Source organism: Rhamphochromis sp. 'chilingali', assembly GCF_963969265.1.
Source record: "Rhamphochromis sp. 'chilingali' genome assembly, chromosome: 15".
In the NCBI taxonomy this organism is placed as follows: Eukaryota; Metazoa; Chordata; class Actinopteri; order Cichliformes; family Cichlidae; genus Rhamphochromis; species Rhamphochromis sp. 'chilingali'.
This window is the reverse complement of record NC_137942.1, coordinates 16,850,336-16,870,291: the sequence shown is the minus strand read 5'-3', so window position 1 is coordinate 16,870,291 and position 19,956 is coordinate 16,850,336. Positions and strand designations below refer to the sequence as shown.

The 19,956-nt window shown below is 42.6% G+C and overlaps 3 protein-coding genes across 4 annotated transcripts; 1 reads left to right on the top strand and 2 right to left on the bottom strand.

The window, feature by feature from the left end:
* Positions 1-479: 479 nt before the first annotated feature.
* Positions 480-3,044, bottom strand: ndufb10 (NADH:ubiquinone oxidoreductase subunit B10; the record flags this gene model as incomplete). Its single annotated transcript, XM_080904692.1, has 4 exons — positions 480-626; positions 876-1,015; positions 2,483-2,621; positions 2,897-3,044. 4 exons carry the CDS (start codon positions 3,042-3,044, stop codon positions 538-540), a joined length of 516 nt encoding a protein of 171 aa, XP_080760818.1. The 3' UTR covers positions 480-537.
* On the top strand, positions 3,017-7,972 carry LOC308411004 (large ribosomal subunit protein uL3-like; the record flags this gene model as incomplete). 2 transcript variants are annotated; one of them, XM_080904690.1, is made up of 10 exons in its annotated part: positions 3,017-3,154; positions 4,929-5,121; positions 5,467-5,635; positions 5,750-5,885; positions 6,536-6,722; positions 6,819-6,979; positions 7,142-7,243; positions 7,395-7,490; positions 7,578-7,697; positions 7,898-7,972. In XM_080904690.1, the coding sequence occupies 10 exons, from the start codon at positions 3,017-3,019 to the stop codon at positions 7,955-7,957; spliced, it is 1,362 nt and encodes a 453-aa protein (XP_080760816.1). In that variant the 3' UTR covers positions 7,958-7,972. The 2 variants fall into 2 exon arrangements, with proteins under 2 accessions (XP_080760816.1, XP_080760817.1); XM_080904691.1 differs by lacking the exon at positions 3,017-3,154 and adding an exon at positions 4,101-4,166 and having other exon boundaries at positions 7,898-7,970.
* Positions 7,973-8,065: 93 nt separating this feature from the next.
* On the bottom strand, positions 8,066-18,903 carry LOC308411003 (testis-expressed protein 2-like). The gene is made up of 12 exons (XM_080904689.1): positions 18,405-18,903; positions 14,331-15,685; positions 13,137-13,337; positions 12,559-12,841; positions 12,176-12,363; positions 11,394-11,594; positions 10,135-10,234; positions 9,560-9,692; positions 9,327-9,464; positions 9,002-9,211; positions 8,757-8,877; positions 8,066-8,579 (listed from the first exon to the last, which is right to left on the bottom strand). The coding sequence occupies exons 2-12, from the start codon at positions 15,537-15,539 to the stop codon at positions 8,433-8,435; spliced, it is 2,931 nt and encodes a 976-aa protein (XP_080760815.1). The 5' UTR covers positions 15,540-15,685; positions 18,405-18,903; the 3' UTR covers positions 8,066-8,432.
* Positions 18,904-19,956: the final 1,053 nt, after the last annotated feature.

The following is a 19,956-nucleotide window of genomic DNA, read 5'->3' as shown; positions in this document are numbered from 1 at the left end:
CATTCAGAACATGGTATATTTTATTAACAGATAAGTTACAGAATAGAGTAATCTCAAGAAACATCCTTCAGCTACTTTTTTACTTTTACTTGAGTAAATGAGTTGAGTCAGTACTTCAACTTTTAGTGGAATATTTTTTAACAGTAGTTTATGAACTTTTACTTAACTAATGTCTGTACTTTTGCCAGCTCTGATACTCAAATGGGAATGTCTGACTAGTTGATGGTATAAATTTCTGGCTTCAGACTAGTTTTTGCACCTTTACTGACAGTATAGTTTCTCGGTTAACATCTCTCACTTACTTTTGCTCTCTGCCTTTCAACCTGCATTAAAGAGAACACCTCAAAGGCAAAGTATGGTTTAATGCCACTCAAGCAGATCAATACTAAAACTCCATCCCTTTTAATTACATTAATTAAATTTCATGCAGCAGTTCATTCACTTTAGTTAATTTGTGTGAAAAAAAGCAAAGTAGAAAGTTGTGATTTAACATAAACTTTATTTTACAGTTATTACATAGGAGAGAGAGAGAGATTCTTAAGCATTCTGGGCCTGAGCTGCCATCATTCGCTCTTTTTGCTTCATTAGACATTTCCTTGCACTGGCATAAGCTCCCAGGTCTCCATCTACAAAGAGGAAAGATGACAATTTAATACATGAAGCGACTGTGCAGCAAAACAGAAAAAGCTCTCCAAAAATCAGGAAATCACAATATGCAAAAACCCAAATCTCCTTTACATAGGAAAAGAAAAGCAAACTCACAAACTCAAAAGCTGGAAATAATGACACTTAATGATAAATGTTGTGTGCCATGACTGAACACTTATTGCTTATAAACTGCACACATCAAAGCTCTGGAACAGCTCAGTACTTACAGCGTGACTGGAAGTTCTTTGTCACCTCATTGAACTGCTGAATTTCCTTAGCACAGTTCTGCTGGTAGCTGTGTCCTTCTCTCTGCTGGCAGGCCCTCAAACGCTCCTGGATCACCTTCACGATCTCCTGATCCACTTTGCTGAGGGACAAGACAGAAACACAAGGGGATTTTCATTTTCTGTCAAAGTCTGTCAGACAGACTTGCCATCTTCTGATCTCTCCCAAATTGTTATGTGTCTTTCAGTCTGGCTGACTGGAATGCTCTAATGCTGTTTGAGACCGTTTCTGAAGCCAGCAAGCACCATACTGGCAGTTTGCTTTGTGTCATTGTGCTACAAGGTGAACTGCTGCCCCCTATTCATGTTACTGCACTCTGGTGAACACAGTTTCTTTAATGTTCTCCTATATTTGGCTACACTCATGCAATCCCTGCAAAAAAATCTCCAAAGCATGCTTGGGGATATGTGCTCGATCCTGTCACCACCATGCTTTTTGCAGAAGGTGTGTTGGCCAGGTGATGAGCTGTAGGTATTGCTCTGCCAGAATGCTGGGACTTCTGGCCAGTTACATCTTTTGCTTCATGCTCTGAGTCATTTAGAAGCATCAACACAAACGCAAAGAAGTCTGTCAGTATCCTGTCACATAAAGAAAAAAGCCCAGAGCCTCATGAAAGATCCACCCCACCCCAGACACTGTTTTAACTTTTCAGAACAGTAGAAACAGTGAGAAAAAAACAAAAACAAAAACTTTTTTTTTTAACCAAAAGCTATTTTGTAAAGTGAAAAACAAATCGTGCAATAAATGGCTGTAGAACATGACATGTCCTGTTTTGGCATGATCTATGTTTTACTTAGACATTTTATAAATTCTATGTTTACTTTTACAGGCTTGTACATATATTATAGGCTTTATACAGTTGTTTGTTTTTTAAATAGACATATTGTAAGCCTCTTGTCCCCCAGAGCTTTGTATTGAGAGGACATTGCATGCAATTTCACTATATATTCATTCATCTATAATATGAACCAAAGCCTAACCTTATTTTTTATTTATTAAATACAGTACACATTTTCTTTATAAAATGAATTTGAGCTTTGTAAATATTAACTCGGTTACTTTCCACCCTACTGATTAAAAAAACAAAAAACAAAACAAAACAGTGTATGAGACTTTTTTGATGTCAGAGGGGCATGCTAACAAAACTTGTACTTCCTGACCTGCACCATGTTATTTATTCAAAATGCCCACAAACCTTTTGACAAAGATGAAGCCCAAAAGATGAGGTTGTGATGTGAGTATTTTGCGTTTTTGTAGACGATTTTACCTAGGCATAATGCAATATGTGTTTGATTCATTAACAGTGTGTGTGTTACACTTGTGCCTCCACTCAAGTTGAAACATCTTTAGGACTTTTAATGCACAATAAATGATGTCTGTATATATTTGCAAAACGCATTTCAGTTGCTTAAATTTAATTAGTTTACAAAACAACTCTAAAACTATGTTTTCCTTTGTCATTAACATTACAAAGTGCAGACTGGTGGACAAAAAATGCATTCATGTGAAAAGTTTTCATCCCTCTGAATCTCACTCGTATGTTACTTACTAGTCTCTCCTCCACTGCATCTCTGCCTCGTAGTAGCAGGGGTAATCTCCCTCTTTGCACTCCGTCAGGTCAGGAACACGACGGAACTTCTGGTGGTAGTACACGATCTTGTTTTTAGCCCGAATACTGTCAACAGCATCTGGGCGAAGGAAGGAAAGGGTTCAAAGCTCATATAAACTCAGTCCAGGCTGAGTAGGTTGTACATTGCTAGCATAAACATCTAACTAACCGCGGACTTCTACCGCAAAACCTGACATCTACTCGCACAAAACAAAGCTTGTAACTTATCTAGATTTAAACAATTCAGTGGAAGAAAAAGCACCACTTTAAATAAACCAGAATGCGTATACAGCGTCCTCAGTTCTTGTGCTATGTTGTAGAGCTACCCTGTTAGCCGAGTTAGCTTCCAGTTACCTCTAAATGTGGTGACAGGCAGGTCCACGGAATAATAGAAGAGCTTAGACAAAATCAGAGCTGGGTTTGGCAGTGCTGTTTGTTTGTCCACAACCGGAGTCTGCCGAGGAGGCTCTGGGTATGCCCCTTTATCGTAGTCTGCAGGCATTTTTGTACCCTGTTTTGAACAAAACTGAAAAACCCCTACAATTCGACCTCGACAGGTCTCCTTTGGACGGAGCGCATGCGCAGGAAAAGCAACATAATGGCGAATTAGAGGTCAGCAAATAAAAGCGTTCGAACGTCCTTATGCCAGTCTTTATTACTGAATTAGAATTATTACAAATAAAAAACAACTTAAAAGAAAACTTGGAACGAGCTCACTTCAGTTTTCGTAAAATATGAAGGTCGAAGGGTAAAGGTTGCAGGTTGGACTGTTGTACTAGTTAGCTACAGTAGGGGGCGGCAGGGAGCCGACTATGATAACTTAAGTTGGAATGCAAAAGTCTTGAACCGCCCTTTTTTTCCTCAATATTTTGCTAGGAAAATGGGAAATTGTGCTTGAAAGTACTTGTACTCATCAGTACTTGGCATGACAACTTTTATTCTTTAATATAGTCTGAACTTTTTTTAGGTAAGCTTTCTATCCAGTCTATTGTGATGAACCAAGATTTGAACCTGACTTGAACAAGAATTTCAAATTTGGATTCTATGCTATTCCAGACCTGTTGCCACAGATTTTTAGTGCAGTTCTCGTGTATTTCAGCATACCTCAACCTTTTTTACCTTCACTAAAAATAGCCTCTTGACAGTCACCCCTTCCACTGAGACCATTTCAGCAAAAAGTAGATGGGTCAGCTGAAGGGCCAGATGCATCTCTCAGGTCCTGTGTCAGCTCTTTACTGGATCCCCTTGCCCCCTCAATTTCTTAAGGACATGAGTTTCTGAATTCATCGGTGTGGAGTGGTCCTGGGCTGAAAAAACTAAATCAGGTCAACATTGGTCACATGATCACATGGCAGCGAAGACTTTCTTCCTCCTCCTCTCCTTTCTTGGTTGTACGGTTCCTGTCCACTAGGCCTCCCCACCACCTCAGACCTCTGACATTACCATCTTCCCTCCTCCTATCTGGTCAGGACTTGGCAGAGATCATCTTGTTTGAAAGCGAATACGTCCCCTCATCTGGGCCAAACACCAAATTAGAGCCCTGTGTGTCATCTTATGTATGACTCTAGCATCTGCACTGGTTTCTGTCTCTTTCTATCTGTCGCTGGGACAATCCGCAGACATGGTCAGTGCTCCTTGTGTTTTTGGTTGTTTTCTTCTTTAGAGGATAGTTAAAGCTGCACTTTTTGGACTGTCTTTGCCTCCTACATGTGTGCATGTGTGTGTGTGTGAGATGATTTATCACTTTCTTTGACCTTTTGAATTTATAAGAGTGTATGAAGCACACTGAAATCTAGTAATGGCTACGCTTAGGAGAGCACGTGGAACACTGCGCTGGTGACCTTTTTTTTCCTATAACAAGACACCATCGTTTCAAGTTTTCTTAATTATTTTATTTGGATTTCTGAATTACAGATATGAAACAGAAACAGAGTGAAGCAGAAGCACATGGCCTGAATACAAAGGCAACAGATTGGAAGATCATGACAGATGACTCTTTTTGTGTTCCGCTAACTTAACACTGTTAAAGATTTGGAGGACGTTAAAGAAAATGAGGAAATGATCACAAACAGTTGCTCAAAAACATGACTGATGTCACCATATAATACAGTAACTAAAATGAATAATTTGTTTTGCTATGTAAATGTGTGCTACACTTTTAGTATAAAGTGATGTGGGTGTCTCCCACCACTGAAGTGTACATTCGAATGTACACATCTGGACACGTGTGGACATCAGCTTATGTTGTACACTGGCAGTGTGTTTATGACCTGACAAATAATCAAAAGGAGATGGTAACTGTAAAAATGAAAGTAACACTAAACACCCATGGGTTATCTAAATGTCATCAATTTGGGCGTGCACCAACTCCATTGTGGCTTTTCAGTCTCATCGCAAATTCCATGCTCCTCGCCACGGGCACATGGGGTTCCTGCCTTGCAAGCGAAGCAAGAAGCACAGGGGGAGGGTGCGTTCATGGCCCAAAGATAACCCCAGCCATCCCGTCCACCTCACTGCCTTCCTGGGATATAAGGCGGGCATGACCCACACGCTGAGAGAGGTGCACCGCACTGCCCTCAGTATGTAAACATTGATGGATGCAAGACTTTAGACAATCTGTTATCTATTTAGTATATAGCATGCATTATTTTAGAGATGTAAATAGAAATTGAAAGTTGAATAAAATCAAATGATACAGAAAGAATAAACTGGGCATTGCTCAGGCTGCATTCAAGCTGTTAGTGTTAAAAACTGAAAGCTGCTTTGATTTTGTGCTGAGGCTAAACTTAAAATGCATTCCTTCACGTCTCTTTTGTTTTGCATATTTTTACCTTTTTATCACCTTCTGTTTACTTGCTGCATGTTTCACTGACTTGAATCTGTCAGTTTTCCTAGCAGGATCTGCCTCCTTCTGTCTTCCACAGAGCAATCAAAGCGAGAAGAAGTTGAGGCGGTGACCATCATCGAGACTCCGCCTGTCATTGTGGTGGGTGTTGTGGGATACATCAAAACGATCCGTGGTTTGCGCTCCCTGAAAACCATCTTTGCTGAGCACCTGAGTGATGAGTGCAAGCGCAGATTTTATAAAAACTGGTACGCGTGTGTGATCATTTAAAGCTCTCCTGTGCATAGAAGTAATTGACCCGCACATACGGTCTTGTCACACTGTTGTTCCTTCAATATGTGCTGAGCTTTTCTGTGTTTCAGGTATAAGAGCAAGAAGAAGGCCTTCACTAAGTATGCTAAGAAGTGGCAGGACGAGACAGGCAAGAAGCAGCTTAACAAAGACTTCAATGCCATGAAGAAGTACTGTTCAGTCATCAGGGTTATTGTTCACTCACAGGTAGGTTCTAAAATCACCATCCTGCATCACATTAGCTCCGTTTTTAGTTTTCCATCTGATTTCATCGGCTAGTATAATCACTGATATTTATTTACTTGATCTCCTTCTGTTAAATCTCTCCCATGGAGGGGGCAGAGGTGTCAGAGTTATCCAACTGCCCACATGCAACAGAGACAAAAGCCTCCAAATCCCCAAACTCTTGGCTGTCGGTAGCTGGATGGCTTTGACTACAACGATCACCCTGTGGGGAGCACTGGAGGGCAGTTTCAAATAGCAGTTTATAAATAATTTTCACGGGGGATGAAGGCCACTCACAGAGTCTTTGCCTTTATGTTGGCAGCATGAAGCCAAAGATCAGCCAAGATTTCAGTTCTTAAAATCCTGCTAAGATCAAGCCTCCTCAGCTCATGAAAAAAAACATCAACATGCACATTTAAATATCAGAGTTGTTCCAAGTGACTGGTGTTACATCTGAGAGTTCAAACATGGCCACATGCTGAATAATAAATCTAATTATAGTAACTTGAAAGCAAGATGCTTTTCAGTATGCTTCTCAAGCTCTGCACTTAACAACATAGTTGTTTTAGACTTGGGAGCTGCTTCTGTTTGCAGCTTGCAGGCTTCCCTAATTACTTTCCATCTGCCTCCAGATGCGACTGTTGCCCTTAAGGCAGAAAAAAGCTCACGTCGTGGAGGTGCAGCTAAATGGGGGTACCATCTCGGACAAGGTGGACTGGGCGAAGGAGCACCTGGAGCAGGCTGTGCCCGTATCTGCCGTCTTCTACCAGGATGAGATGATTGATGTCATCGGTGTCACGAAAGGTCACGGCTTCAAAGGTAGGAAATGTGCTGTGGCAGCCCCAGGCGTTGAAAAGTTTAATGAGTAATAAACCGGAAGGTCCAACCATGACTTTTACGTCTTTGGGCTGATAGGCGTGACAAGCCGCTGGCACACAAAGAAACTCCCACGGAAGACTCACAAGGGTTTGAGGAAGGTAGCTTGTATTGGAGCCTGGCATCCTGCCCGTGTGGGCTACACTGAAGCTCGCGCTGGTCAGAAAGGCTATCATCACCGCACTGAGATCAACAAAAAGGTTTATAGCTTTAACAACTTACTATATTATATTTGCACACACCTAGTCAATGTTTGTTGGTTGCCTAAACATCTCTTTAAATAAGGAGTATTATGAATTATTATTATTAGTATGAGGGGTTTTCCATAATTGAAATCTTGATGTCCTCTTTTGTTTTTTCAGATCTACCGTATTGGTAGGGGTCTTCACATCCAGGATGGAAAAGTGATCCGGAACAATGCGTCTACTAACTATGACATCAGCCAGAAAACCATTACCCCCATAGTACTCCCAGCTTTGTGTTACAGTATCATATTGTGCATGAAAGTTTTCTCGTATCCAAAGTCGATATTTATAATGTATCAACAGTAATATAAAATGAAGAGTTTGCATCAGGTGAGATATTTTAACCTTTATTACTACATTTATGTCATAGGGAGGCTTTCCTCGCTATGGTGAAGTGAATAATGACTTTGTCATGGTGAAAGGCTGCATTATCGGGGCTAAAAAACGTGTCCTCACCCTTCGAAAGGTAGGGTGAGGAATTTAAAGTCTTCAGCTCTTACAGGTATCATTCGTGTAAGTGTAGTTTAACGTTTTTGGCTGCTCCTCCTCACAGTCTTTACTCACGCACACATCGCGCAAGTCCAAGGAAGGCATCGAGCTCAAGTTCATTGACACCACTTCCAAATTTGGCCATGGGCGCTTCCAGACAGCCCAGGAGAAGAGAGCATTTATGGTGAGTGTGAAAAAACAACCATAAAGAAAAAAACAACAACCAAAAAAACCCAACTGAATACCAGGAAGCAAAGATTTTGATCGAGTGAGGCAAAATAACAGCACAATATGATTCAAATGTTCAAACTATCCACTGATGACATAATAAAATCTGTAATTATCCTGCTGTGTTTTAACTCCCGACCTCTTGTTTACCTGCAGGGGCCTCTGAAGAAAGACACCCAAAAAACAATGCCAGGTCCTCTGCCAGAGGAGGCCTGAAAGTGTGGATTATAAACCCTACAAAACAATAAAATGTGTAAGTTATACTTGAATTTTGTGTTTTAACTGCATTTGTGTTTCTAATCAATAAGGAACACACGAGGAAAGTTTTCATCAAATTTTGTTCTTTCCTGGATGGATGGACGGATGGATGATAGTTGGCTCAAACAGCATTCCCTTTTAAAAATACATCAATAACCCTTTAATTTTGTGCAGTTAGCAGTTGTCAGCATTGTAAAAAACATTTCTCTTGTCAGTAATGAACTTCACAGTAGGGGGCACTGCAGCATCATTCTCACAGTCAGGAGGTCACTGCTGAGCTCAGCGAGGCTTCAGGAGACGTTTGTCCTGCACTGGTAACAGAGAACCCACTCAAGCTGGGACCCAGCTGCAGCAGCCTCTGAATCCATTAGAGATTCAGGATAATAGCTGAACATCAGCAATTTTGCCTCAACATCTGAGGCATCAGCCGCGCCTACTCTGACAGGTACTCCTGAGACTCCATGGACGATTGCTGGGATGAGGAATGGATTGAGGAATGGTGGGATGCGGGTGGGTTGTCCAGTCCAGATGTCATGAGGGGCAGATAAAGATCATCCATGTTGGGCATGACAAACACTTTCTGTTCAGAGACAAAGGACAACACAACCATATTTAATTACTAATGCAATCATTAAACGTTACTGTCACAGACGCAGGAAATTTCTGCTCATGCTGATATCAATCTGTCAGAACATAAATGCATGAATTATTAATCGGAATCATCCCCGTGGGCAAACGGAAACACTGATGGACTGACCTGGAACTCACACTGCAGTTTTTTCTCAATCCACTCAGTTACATGAGTGAAGGTGACCTCCCTCTCCCCCAGCATGGGACGCACATGAAGGTCCAACCTGGGAGGCACCCGGAAACTGTACCTGAAAGAGAGCGGCTATCACCATGGTGTATAATGAGTAAAGAAACAAAACCTGCAGTTTGCACTGAATTTCTTGATGGTAATTAAATTCAGTGAAGTGGTAAGACAGCCAAGAGAATCAGCACCATATCCTATCAGTAGGAGGAGGAGGGATGTTGATGGCCAGCGTCCCAGAAAGCTCCAGGACCTCAACACTCAGCATCAGGGGCATGTTGGAAACCTCAGATATCTTCTTTCTTATGTACTCATTCTCTGTGGCTTTCTGGAAGTATTTGGACTTTGCTATCTTGTCCACGAATCTCAAGATTTTCCTGCTTGTCCTGCCACCTGCGTGCCTGTAAAGGATAAAGACCAAGAACAGTCAATAGGGACTACCTCATAGTGATGAAATGTCATCACCATGCCTTCATATTTCTAGGTGGAAAAATTCTAAATAAGTTTTTAAGTTACCCGTCAGCCGCCATTACAGGACTCTTGTCTCCCACGCATCCGTGTAGCTCAGATGGAGGGACCTCCTCTTCATCAGATGACCCTGCGCTGGATGACTCTTCATCACTATCAGCCAGTATACACAGCTTCATCTTAGAGCTGAAAAAAACATAACAGTTCTAGTCATCATATCAACCTGCTCAGGTTAAAAACACATTTCTTCGCAAACACTGAAATGCTAAAGTGGGTCTCACCCCACTTTCTGGGTCTCTGGTACACTGTGAGCCTCATCCTCTCCCTCTTTACCCAGCTTACACAGGTTCATCTTTGTCTCTAGGGTCATCTGAAGGCAGCCGGTGTACACCAACTCCAGCTGTAGCCACAGACCTTGGGGATAAAGGTGTGGGGGAAAAAAGGAAGGGCTTAAAGCTTACAGCAGCTGAATTCTTAATTAGTTCAAAACCCTGAGTTTGGTTTGGTCTCTCTTCTTAATCCGTTTTGGCACGGTGTTGTGCAGAAGGGACATTAGACTGGCGGATGATAGCTTCGGCTAGTTATTGTTGGTCGACGATAGCTCGGGCTAAGAGGATTGCTAATCGCTTCAGCGGGAGACAATGGAAAGCTTTTAGGACAGCCATGACAAACCAAACTCAGTAATGAAACAATTGAGATCTTGGCCTGTACTCACAGCAGGAATGCGACTGAGAAAGAGATCTGGGTATACGCTGTTAAGTAACCAGTAAAGTCTGGCTACTCCTCGCATGCAGTTAAAATGCGTGCGTTAGAAAGTATTTGACAAAGGAAGCATATGAACACAACCATGGTGTACCTCTGGAGTCCAGCGTAGGTTTAGATGTGCTAAGGATGTGAGGTAGGCAGGTGCCCATGTCCAGATCAGCTAGAGTCAGCTCATTCATGAAGTACGGCAGCTACAATGAGACAAAGGGAGTCTTGGTGCATTCACGTCAGTAAAAGAAAGCTCTTAAAATATAGTCAGGCAAAAGCACAGCAGAAGTATTACAAGGCTGGCTAATTACCTCCATGAAATGAGCGAGCAGGGGAAACTATACTGTGTGAATATGTGTGTGACTGTGTAAGAGAAAAAAAACAGAAGGTCTGTGTCACAGAGGAGTGTATGCAATGAGCAATGGGATGCTGCAGGACCATCAGTGCTCCTCTAAGCACTCCCCACCCATTGCCCTGGGAGCCAGAGGGAGTGCATTATCAGCAGACTCACTCTCTCTCTCTCTCTCTCTCTCTCTCTCTCTCTCTCTCTCTCTCTCTCTCTCACACACACACACATACACACACACAACCCCATTCAGCTATCTTAGTGAGGACCTTCATTGACAGGTTTTCCTAGCCCCTTCCCCTAATCCTAACCATTAAAAATGAATGCCTAACCCTAACCCTTACCCTAAACCTAACCATAACCATAACCCAACTGTAACTCTGACACTAAAACCACATTTTGAGCCTCAAAAAGGCCTTCAAACATGTGAGGACCGGTGAGTGTGTCCTCACAAGTGACTGTTGGTTCTCACAAGTATAGTAGAATGCAGATTTTGGTCCTCACAAAGATAGCTAGACAGGAACACACCACACACACACACACACACACACAGAAAAGGAGAAAGGCAGCGTTTGTGCACTTAATGTCATGTATTTTGACCTCTGACCTGATGTTCAGGCTGTCCTACAGTTTATTTAGTTTCCATCTCTTTAAGAAGCCACATCATTAGTCACAGGGACACTGCTGATGCTGTGGTATCTGACTAAGCTCGAAAAATAAATAACATTTTCAGCTCCCCTATGCCAACTGCTAACTTTTTGTGATCCATGAAAGGCAGCATAGAATGAGCAACACCCAACCTATGGTTAGTGTATCTGGCACCTTTGTTTGCTAGTATGATTGGGGTGCACTTGTCCCCTTATAGAGCAGTAAACCACAGGCGTAATGCATCACAGCAGTTCTGGTAGCATGCAGGGGCCAAATGTGATTTTTATGTTTCTCTTTCCTTTAGTTTGCTAAAAAACAAACAAAAAAAACCCCACACCTAACCTACACACATTCTCATACACCATCACCTTGATCTTGCTGAGTTTCTTCTGGATTTTGTGCGCCACCTGATCGGCCCAGTATTTCTCCCAGAGAAAGTCCCAGAAGATTCTTCCCACCAGACAGTTAACCCAGGTGGGCTCACTCTCTGCAGAGCATTCCCCCGGCCCAGTACCTGCATCAGCCTCAGCTCCACCCTGACCTCCAGAACCATGCTCTTTGGCATCAATCTGCAGGAAATATTTAAAAAAAAAAATGAGACATATATATTTCCACAAACATTTTTCAGGAGTAAAATGACCAAATAGGACTGAGAAACAAAATACGCACTTGCACTGTCATCTAAAATAAATACCACTCTCATTTTCTGTGGCACCTCCTCTAAACATCTGAACAGACTGTCCCTCTGTGGGGGTTCCAATCCCAAACCACCTAATTCAGCATTAGAAGCACAGACAAGTATGTTCCAGTCCCAATGAGTTACTATTTATAGTTTTCCAGCCAGATGATATCTGATATTGCTGAATACAAAAATTTGGTCCAGTCAGCAGGTGTATTTAGCTGAGCCAGCATTCTGGACAAGGCTCATGTGAGCACAGAGAACACTATAAAAGAAAAGTGGATATAAAGCAGCTCTGATCAGTGTGGGTTATTGTGACATGAGTTAAACAGGGCTAAGAAACACTGCTATATCTCCCCCCGATGGAAAAAAAAACTATTTAAATGGAACCTGAAAAACAGTGACGGGAAGTTTAAAGTTTACATCACTTCGAGAGATGCTTGATAGTCAATCTAAAGCTTGTTCACTGACCTTTTTGCAAGTCGTGGGGCTTCCCTTGTCACTGTGGCAGGGGCTGGGGGTGGGATTGCAACTTTCTGAGCCCATTAGCTGAGTCATGTAGGAGCTGTAGTCCAATAGGGTTCTTGCTTTCATTGCTCCTGGGAAATCAGGCAGCTCCTCTGTGCTTTCTTTAATGGTCTCTCCACTGCTTAGTGTTTCTGTGTGACACATTTGAAAGTAAAGAGTTGGTGAATCTAAAAATATCGCTGAAAGAATGATCGAATAAGGCAAATTTGGCATTGAGTAACTTGTAGTACATGTATTTTAAATGAAAGAGGTGACTTTTCCGGGCTACATATAGTATCGCAACCAGCTGAATTTCTCCATATCACTCAACCAAGTCGTCTTCTTACCTGTGTTTCCTTCATCTCTTACACTGGTCTGGGCTAAGGCTCTAGAGGCTGACACAAAATGCTGGAACCACTCCTCCTTCTCTCTTCCAGTGCGACCAAACAGGTAGAGGGTGACGGGAAACTGCTGGTGGGGATCTGTGTTTTTCTCTTCCCTTTCTTCTTCGGTTTCCTGCCCTTCAACCACGCTTTCCTCCCCTACCTCCCCCTCAGCCAGAGTGATGCAGATTGGGTACTTCCTGTTCCACACCCTCTTACGAGCCAAACCAGGAGGCACCAGAGACACCTGAAGTAAAAATGTTGAAAAGAAGGACCAACTATTCATTTCATTTCTGTTCCATCTGCATTTATACAACATGCTCTGAAAGCACTGCCAGTGAATGTGTGTTAACTTTACTCTGTTATCATACAGGGAGAGCTACTTTAGTTTGCCTCAGTGGGCAGGTGAGATAGCGGAGAGGTCCGGTTTATTAGTTTTGGTCATAACTGTTTCAGTGGGCGCAGAGAAATAAGAGCAAGGGGTTCAGGTGGTTCTAATGTCCCTCTGAAAGGCAGGCTTGCTTTCTCACAAATGAACTGACCTTACAGTTAGCCAGCTGGTAAGTGCGTGAACGCAGAAAAACGGCTTTGTGGGGTGTCTCGTCGAAAGAAGCCCACCGGGCGATGTTGGCACGTGGGTATGCTAGTTGCAGCCGGCTGCCTTCCAGTGTAACATAGACAGAGTGTGTGATGGAGGGGTGGAAAGTCTCAGGGTCATAGCTGTGGGTCTCATTCATCCAGCCCTGAAAGTGAGTAATAAGAACATTTAATCCAAAAGGACAGGATTCAAGCAGAAACCTCTGCAGCCACAAACCATTTTATGTTTTCTTGGTAAAACTAAAGTACATCTACAAATACAAATATTTGTATTTGTATTGAGGCTGCATTTAACCAAGAGTTAACATTTAAGCATTAAATACGGCTAGGGAGGCAAAGATTGTACTGTGGCAAATTAGATCCACAGCAAGTGGTGCAAACTGTGACAAACAGCTCAGCAGGAGGGGAATACAACTCTCACTTAACACCGCAGAAGAGTCTAGACTATTGTGTGCTGTTAGTAGGCCCTCTATCCTGATACAATTTGTCTTTTTTAAAATCTTTTTAAGTATCACTGTTCTAGTCAGACTGACACAGAAGTACTTTGAGAAAGCTATTATCAGACTGCACCTCTCTTTCATGGATAATAATCGGTCCTCAGGGGCTACTTTTAAAACAGCAATTACCTAAAAACGATTCCATTAAGCACCATTCAAAGCACTATCTTTCTTTGATGCTATCTAATGCCCGCTGATCTTTGATATGTTGATCTCTCATCCTGCAAAACAAACATTTGAGCATTTCCATGTAGCCAAATTAGCAAAAGAGGAAACAGAAAAGGAGTGGCTGCAGAGGTTATTTTGCATACAGAGGCAGATCGGAGTGTGCGTAATCACAACAATGGCTCTTTAAACGGCAACATGTTTGTGATGGAAATGCTGTAATAATCTTTATCATATTAATGGTTGCAAATGAACACAAAGCAGAATTAAAGCAGGTGGAAAGCTAGTAAAACAGATTCATTGTGGCGATACAAACTTTGACCTGCACAATTTCATTTAGAGGGAAAACAACAGTCCTCCTGGGTATCTGTCGTCTTGATCTGCCACAGTTTGACTGCATACGGATTTAGAGGTAACATTTAGATTAGTCTTCTTCTATGCTCATGTATAGAGTAATTTTAAAAACTAATTTATTACCTGTAGGTTGTGTAGATTTGCGAGCTCTCCGTCCAGTGGATTGTCATTCACGGCACTGAGTTTGCTATGTAAGACCCAGTTCCTTTTGGCGGCTGAGCGCTGTGGGGCAAACATGAACACCAGTACCAAGCCCAGCATAAAGCCACATGCAACCCCCACTGACAGACCTGTCACGTAGGGAGGAAGAGGCAGGACAAAGAAACCATAAGCTAGAAGGCCCACAGGAAAGAGCCAGTAAAGAGGCAAAGATGAACCCGGCACTGTCACTTGACACTGAGGGTAAGTTCTAGGATGTGTCTCTCTGGAGCTGTTCTGGCGCTCCACCACCTGAATCATATCCCCATAGGTGCAGATTTCCAAATGTTTGTCTCTGCTTAGGGTGTGCCGTTCTGGGGAGATGGAGGATTTTGTTAATGAATCCTTTTGGAGTCGTCTGACGGCAGTGTCACACACCCCTTTGTGCTCACCGTCAGTCCTCCTCCGACACCTGAGGCCTGCTTCGTCGCTGCTTCCATCTCTTCCACCAGTGCTGTGGGGGGCTGGTGATTCTCCTGCACCAGAAGTCCTCCCCTGCTTGGGGCTTCCAGAGCTTTCATCCCCCATAATCTTACTCAGCATGCTCAGTGGGTCCTGCATGGCCTCCGAGAACTTCCGCCGCGTGTCCTCCAGCTCGGCGATAAGGGAACTGCCCCGTGGCTCCGTGGGAGACATGCTGCCCGTGGAGGGAGGTGAAACCCAGGCGTCGTTCTCACCCATTCCTCCTGTTTCAGGTCTGGCCTCCAGTATCTTTGGATATGTAAGCTGCTTAAAAGGATGCAAATGTAGCTTGGAGTCAGACTTGGAGAGGTTGACCTCGGGCTCTACACGGCGGGAGATCTCTGTGCTGAGAGACTTGACCAGACTGAGGAGGGGCTTGCTTCTTAAAGAGCTGCTTTCCCTTGGCTCCAGATCCGTGGAGGAAGATTTCACTAGGTTGGTGGTGACAGGCAGACCTGCTGATGATTCTGATAGATCAGCTAACGAGCCTGGGGAAGAGGGGGAGTGAGGCAGGAAGAGAGGCTGGGAGCGTTGCCCTTGGCTAAGGTCCAGATTGATCCACAAATTGGGTTCAGGCCGGCTCTCCCTGCTTTCTGGTTTGTCTTTGGAAAAGGTCACAGAAGGACCCTCCTCATGGCGGTCCAGACTGAAGATCAGCTTGCTGTCCTCCATGATGGTTGTTAATGAGGAGCTAAGATGAGGATGTGGTCAAAAAGATGGAGTTGTAGCCCTCCGAGACACGAATGCATGAGAGACTGTAACTGCATGGACAACTGGAAAATCCTTCTCAGGGTGGGTGCAGTCCATTGTGTTGGACCCTGAAAAAAACAGTGAAAATATAGTTTTAAATCCACTACTTTGACCTGCCCTTTATTTCCTTTCTCTCTGTTCCACTCTTCCAAACCTTTGAAAGTTTCTTTCCCCTTTCTCTTGTCACTTGTTTTTTCTCTCAGTCCTTTCTGCACCTTCTCCTTCGTCTTTTAAATGAATATCCTCAGATGTGGCTCTTATTTTCTTAAAAACAAAAGTAAGGTAAAAAAAAAAAAAATCTGGTAATTCTTTGTTTTTACATTCATCGGGCCCCAATATGCCCAAATATCAAAGAGAAATTAAAAATGCATGTCGTGGAAGAGTTCGGGTCTTAGGAGGTTAAAAACCCTTTAAATCAATCACGAGCATATATCATTGCCAGGCAGACTGTACAGTTTAATTCACTGAGAGTCAACACATCAAACGGCTGTAATCTTCCTGATTAAAGAAGCTTTTGTAACAGAGAACTAAATTACTCAGGGCACAAGTTGCATTTGATGAATCAGTCAGTTTCAAGTGCATTTATCCATAAACTAGCTCACACACACAACACAGTGTGATCTGCAGTATCAGTCAAGCTTTATGAGCAATGTAATGTGACCCTGCTCATCTGCATCATAATAAACTAAGAAATGCGGCTATTAGTGAGCAAATACAGTCATGCAAGGAAATAAGAAGCAAAATTTGAACAACATGATTAGTAATTGGTTCTGTGTGTTATAAATGATCTTGATGAAACCAATTTTCAGGGCCTGAAAAAGAAACCGGTTAACTTGCTTTGGGTGCCACCAAATCTCTCTGTGTCTCTGCATGACGCTCATACGGCGAGATATTAATTTTAGCACCAAGCTGCTGGGCTGCTTGTCAAATCTAATTAACCAAAAGTGCTGCTCTTTGAGTGCTTAAGCTGCCCTAGACAGTACTGCATTACCCTAATCAATTTCCACTTGCAAGTCAATTTGGATCAGTTCGTGCTGACAGGGGGAGGAAAACCTCCGCTGCTCAGTGGAATATAGAGTCAGCAGGGAGTTGGCAGCTTTCCAGGCAGGACTGTGGATGCAATTTTGCACAAGTAAGAGTGAGGAGGTGTAACCCTCAGAGGACTGGAGACAAAGATACAGGCAAGCCTAGACCTCGTGTTCTTGGTTTGTCGTTTGGGAGTGGAAAGTGGAGCAGATATTCCTCTGGAAAAAAATATGAAGGATTAGAAGCTAAAATTAGAATCTACACACCAACATTTTTTCTGTCACAGGAAAGAAATAATGAGCAGAAAAAAAGAACTAAAAACACGGTTCAAAGGAAACAAGCTCATTTTGTAAGAGAAAGTAAAATGCAAAGAAACCGAGACAGCAATAAATCCTTTGTTATAACAGTTTAGTAGCTTGTTAAGAAAATAATAGAGAAATGATAACTGAAAATGCAGTTCTTGGCATTAAAAAGCTGTCAACAGCTGGGCGACTCCCAGCCTTTCAGTGTGAAGGCTTAACCGTGACAAACTATCAGACCTGAAAACTTTCTATAAATGTGCTTTTTTTTTAGATGTCACAAGCTAAAAGATCTTATACTCACGCACAAGGACACTGATGGAAAAAGTCACACACTGAACTCTAAGAATGCACACGTCGTATTTCATAGGTCTGTAAGTTCAGACTCTGTCTTCAGGTTAAGCTTCTGTATTGCACACGTCATTTATACCTGCCCATACACTCAGAACACGTTTGGTCAATTCAACCATCGTCCTATATTCTCTGTAAATATTAACCACATCATTTAGTTTAAATTTAGGAGCATATTGCCTACTTGTGCGTATTTAGTATTTGCACTGTTCTTCATGTTGAAGCAAAATGTTTTGTTTTATTTGCACTATGTGTTCACTGGGGTCTCCGAGATTTGCAGTTCCATCTCTCTGCACACTTGCATACAGCTGAGATGACAAAGTTCACGTTTGACACTGAAAGCGATATCAAATGATGTGCATTTGATATATTCTTCCAGCATATTCTTCCAATCAGCAGACAGCAACATATGAGTCAGAATGGATTAATGAGGGAATAATGATGGCACCAGCAGAGAGTCCCACTTTTATCCCTGACGTCAACACGGTTTTCAATTCTGCCAAAGTGTCATGTCTCCCCTGCTCTGTCCTCCTCTTGGCCTTTTTATCCTGGATTAAGTGGGGGGAATCGGATAAAGAGGAGACAAAATAATATTTCAAATGTTATTTTTTTCTGAGAAAGATTTAATTCATTAAAATAAATAGATTTAACTGTTACCTGGGATCATTTGAGGACTGGCCCTAGAGGCTGGCATCACGCACCTTTATTTCCATGCCATCCCTGTGCCTCTTAATCTTGCCCTCAAACAACCATTTGACCACGGTGACACATTTGGCACTGGGTGGTGTTTGTTTGGGTATCACAGGGTAAGTATCAGTGGACTTGAACTGAAGCAGGTTATTAAGATAATACTTCAGGGGCTTAAAGAGTCTGTTGGAGCACATCCTCCCTCAAAACTTTTTTGTTTTTTAGCTTTTAAACCGTTCCCCGCTGATAAGTAGAGCTATTTCAAAACACACCAAATTCACCAGAGCATGATGAGGACGAGAAAATCAGTGTCTCAAGACAAAATCCTACAACTCTGATTTTTTGGTAGTAAAATAATCTATTCTATTGCACTGACAGAGATTTTTCCCAAACAAAAGAAAAACAGCAATGCGTTAGTACTTACCTAAACGTGCCATGACTGACCATCTGCCCCTCTAATATATCGGTGGCAGAGGTTGGGTGAGGTCCAGAGTAATTTATTGCGCTTCCAGCGCAGGCTGCAGTGATCGGTCTGGATGTGCTGCAGAGTGCGTGCTCTGCACACGGGGATTCACGCCACCCAGCCAACCACCTACCGCAGGAACGCTCACCCAACTTCATTCACATCACCTTCGCTGGGGAAACCATCCAAACTCCCGAGAACAAATGACTGGCGTTTAAACGCGCAGTTCAGCTTTGAGAGACAAGCAAGCCAGCGGCGGTGCCAAGACTTGACATCGCCACTTCCGCCCGCTTCGGGAGGCGTCAGGCCGAAACAGAATAATGTGATTATTGGTGTCCTGGCTGCAGAGTGGACCAAACTGTAATCCAGATTAGATCTCAGAGGCCAACAGTTGGCGGAGTGACGACTCCTCTCTGCTCTGCCCCACAGCGTGAAAACAGAGCCTGAGCTCAACCCTCCTCTCCGCTCCACACCGCAGTCCCCGCTGTACGCAGACTTATGTAATTGCGCGACCTGGAAAATTCACGCCGGGATTAATGTTCAAAAGACTGTTTTTATGGCAATCCAGCTAACATTGAAGCCCCGCTTTCATCTGTGCGTGCAAACAGGAAACTTTTCATGACTCCCTTCTAATTAATTTACTAATTACTTAATTGACTTAAATCATTAACATTGTTTTTTTAAAGCTCCATATTAATGATTTGCATCATTGGGTTTGTGCTTGTGTGACTTAAAGGAATATACATTTAGAAAGAGAAGGATTAAACGGGAGGCAATATACTGATTTCCCGCGACTGCTTTTAGGTTGCCAGCTGTATTTGTGCTCGACGGTTGTATTGTTTTTATTATTATTATTATTACTATTATTATTATTATTTGTGCTTCAGATATCAGTTATTGCATAAACCTTTGGGTCCTGTGCTGAAACATGCAAACAAACAAAGGGTGGGTGCTAGCTTAATATAGTTTTTCGGGTAATCCACTGACAATCATTAATTATAAGTAACTGGGGTCTTAAAGGCTTGAAGTGTTGAGGCACGGACCGCCTATAAAACAACAGTGTTGCGACATGGTGCATCAGTCCTAAATTTAGTGTCTGCTGCCACCTGTTGGGAAAACAGCAGAACTCATTATTTGCTCACTTAACCTCCTACGACCCAAACGTTTTCATGGCATGCATTTTTCATTTCTATTTGGGCTGATTGGGACCTGATGAATGTCAAAAGAAAGAATTAATTTATTTTATTTTTATTTATTTTTTTACCTGATTTTTGTTTCTGAGAAAAATGAGATCCACATATGAGGACATTTGCTTTAAATTTTGATAGGACAGTGGCAGAACAATGTCCTCACGAGTGGAGATCAGGCCCCTGTAGAGCAAAATTTAGTATTTTGATCTGGATAACCCAAAATCTGATGTCCACATATGTGGACGCCAGGTCCCAGGAGGTTAAAGCAGCGTTGTTGAATGAACATTGTGTCTAAGAAAATTCTTGTGCCCTGAGTGATTTAC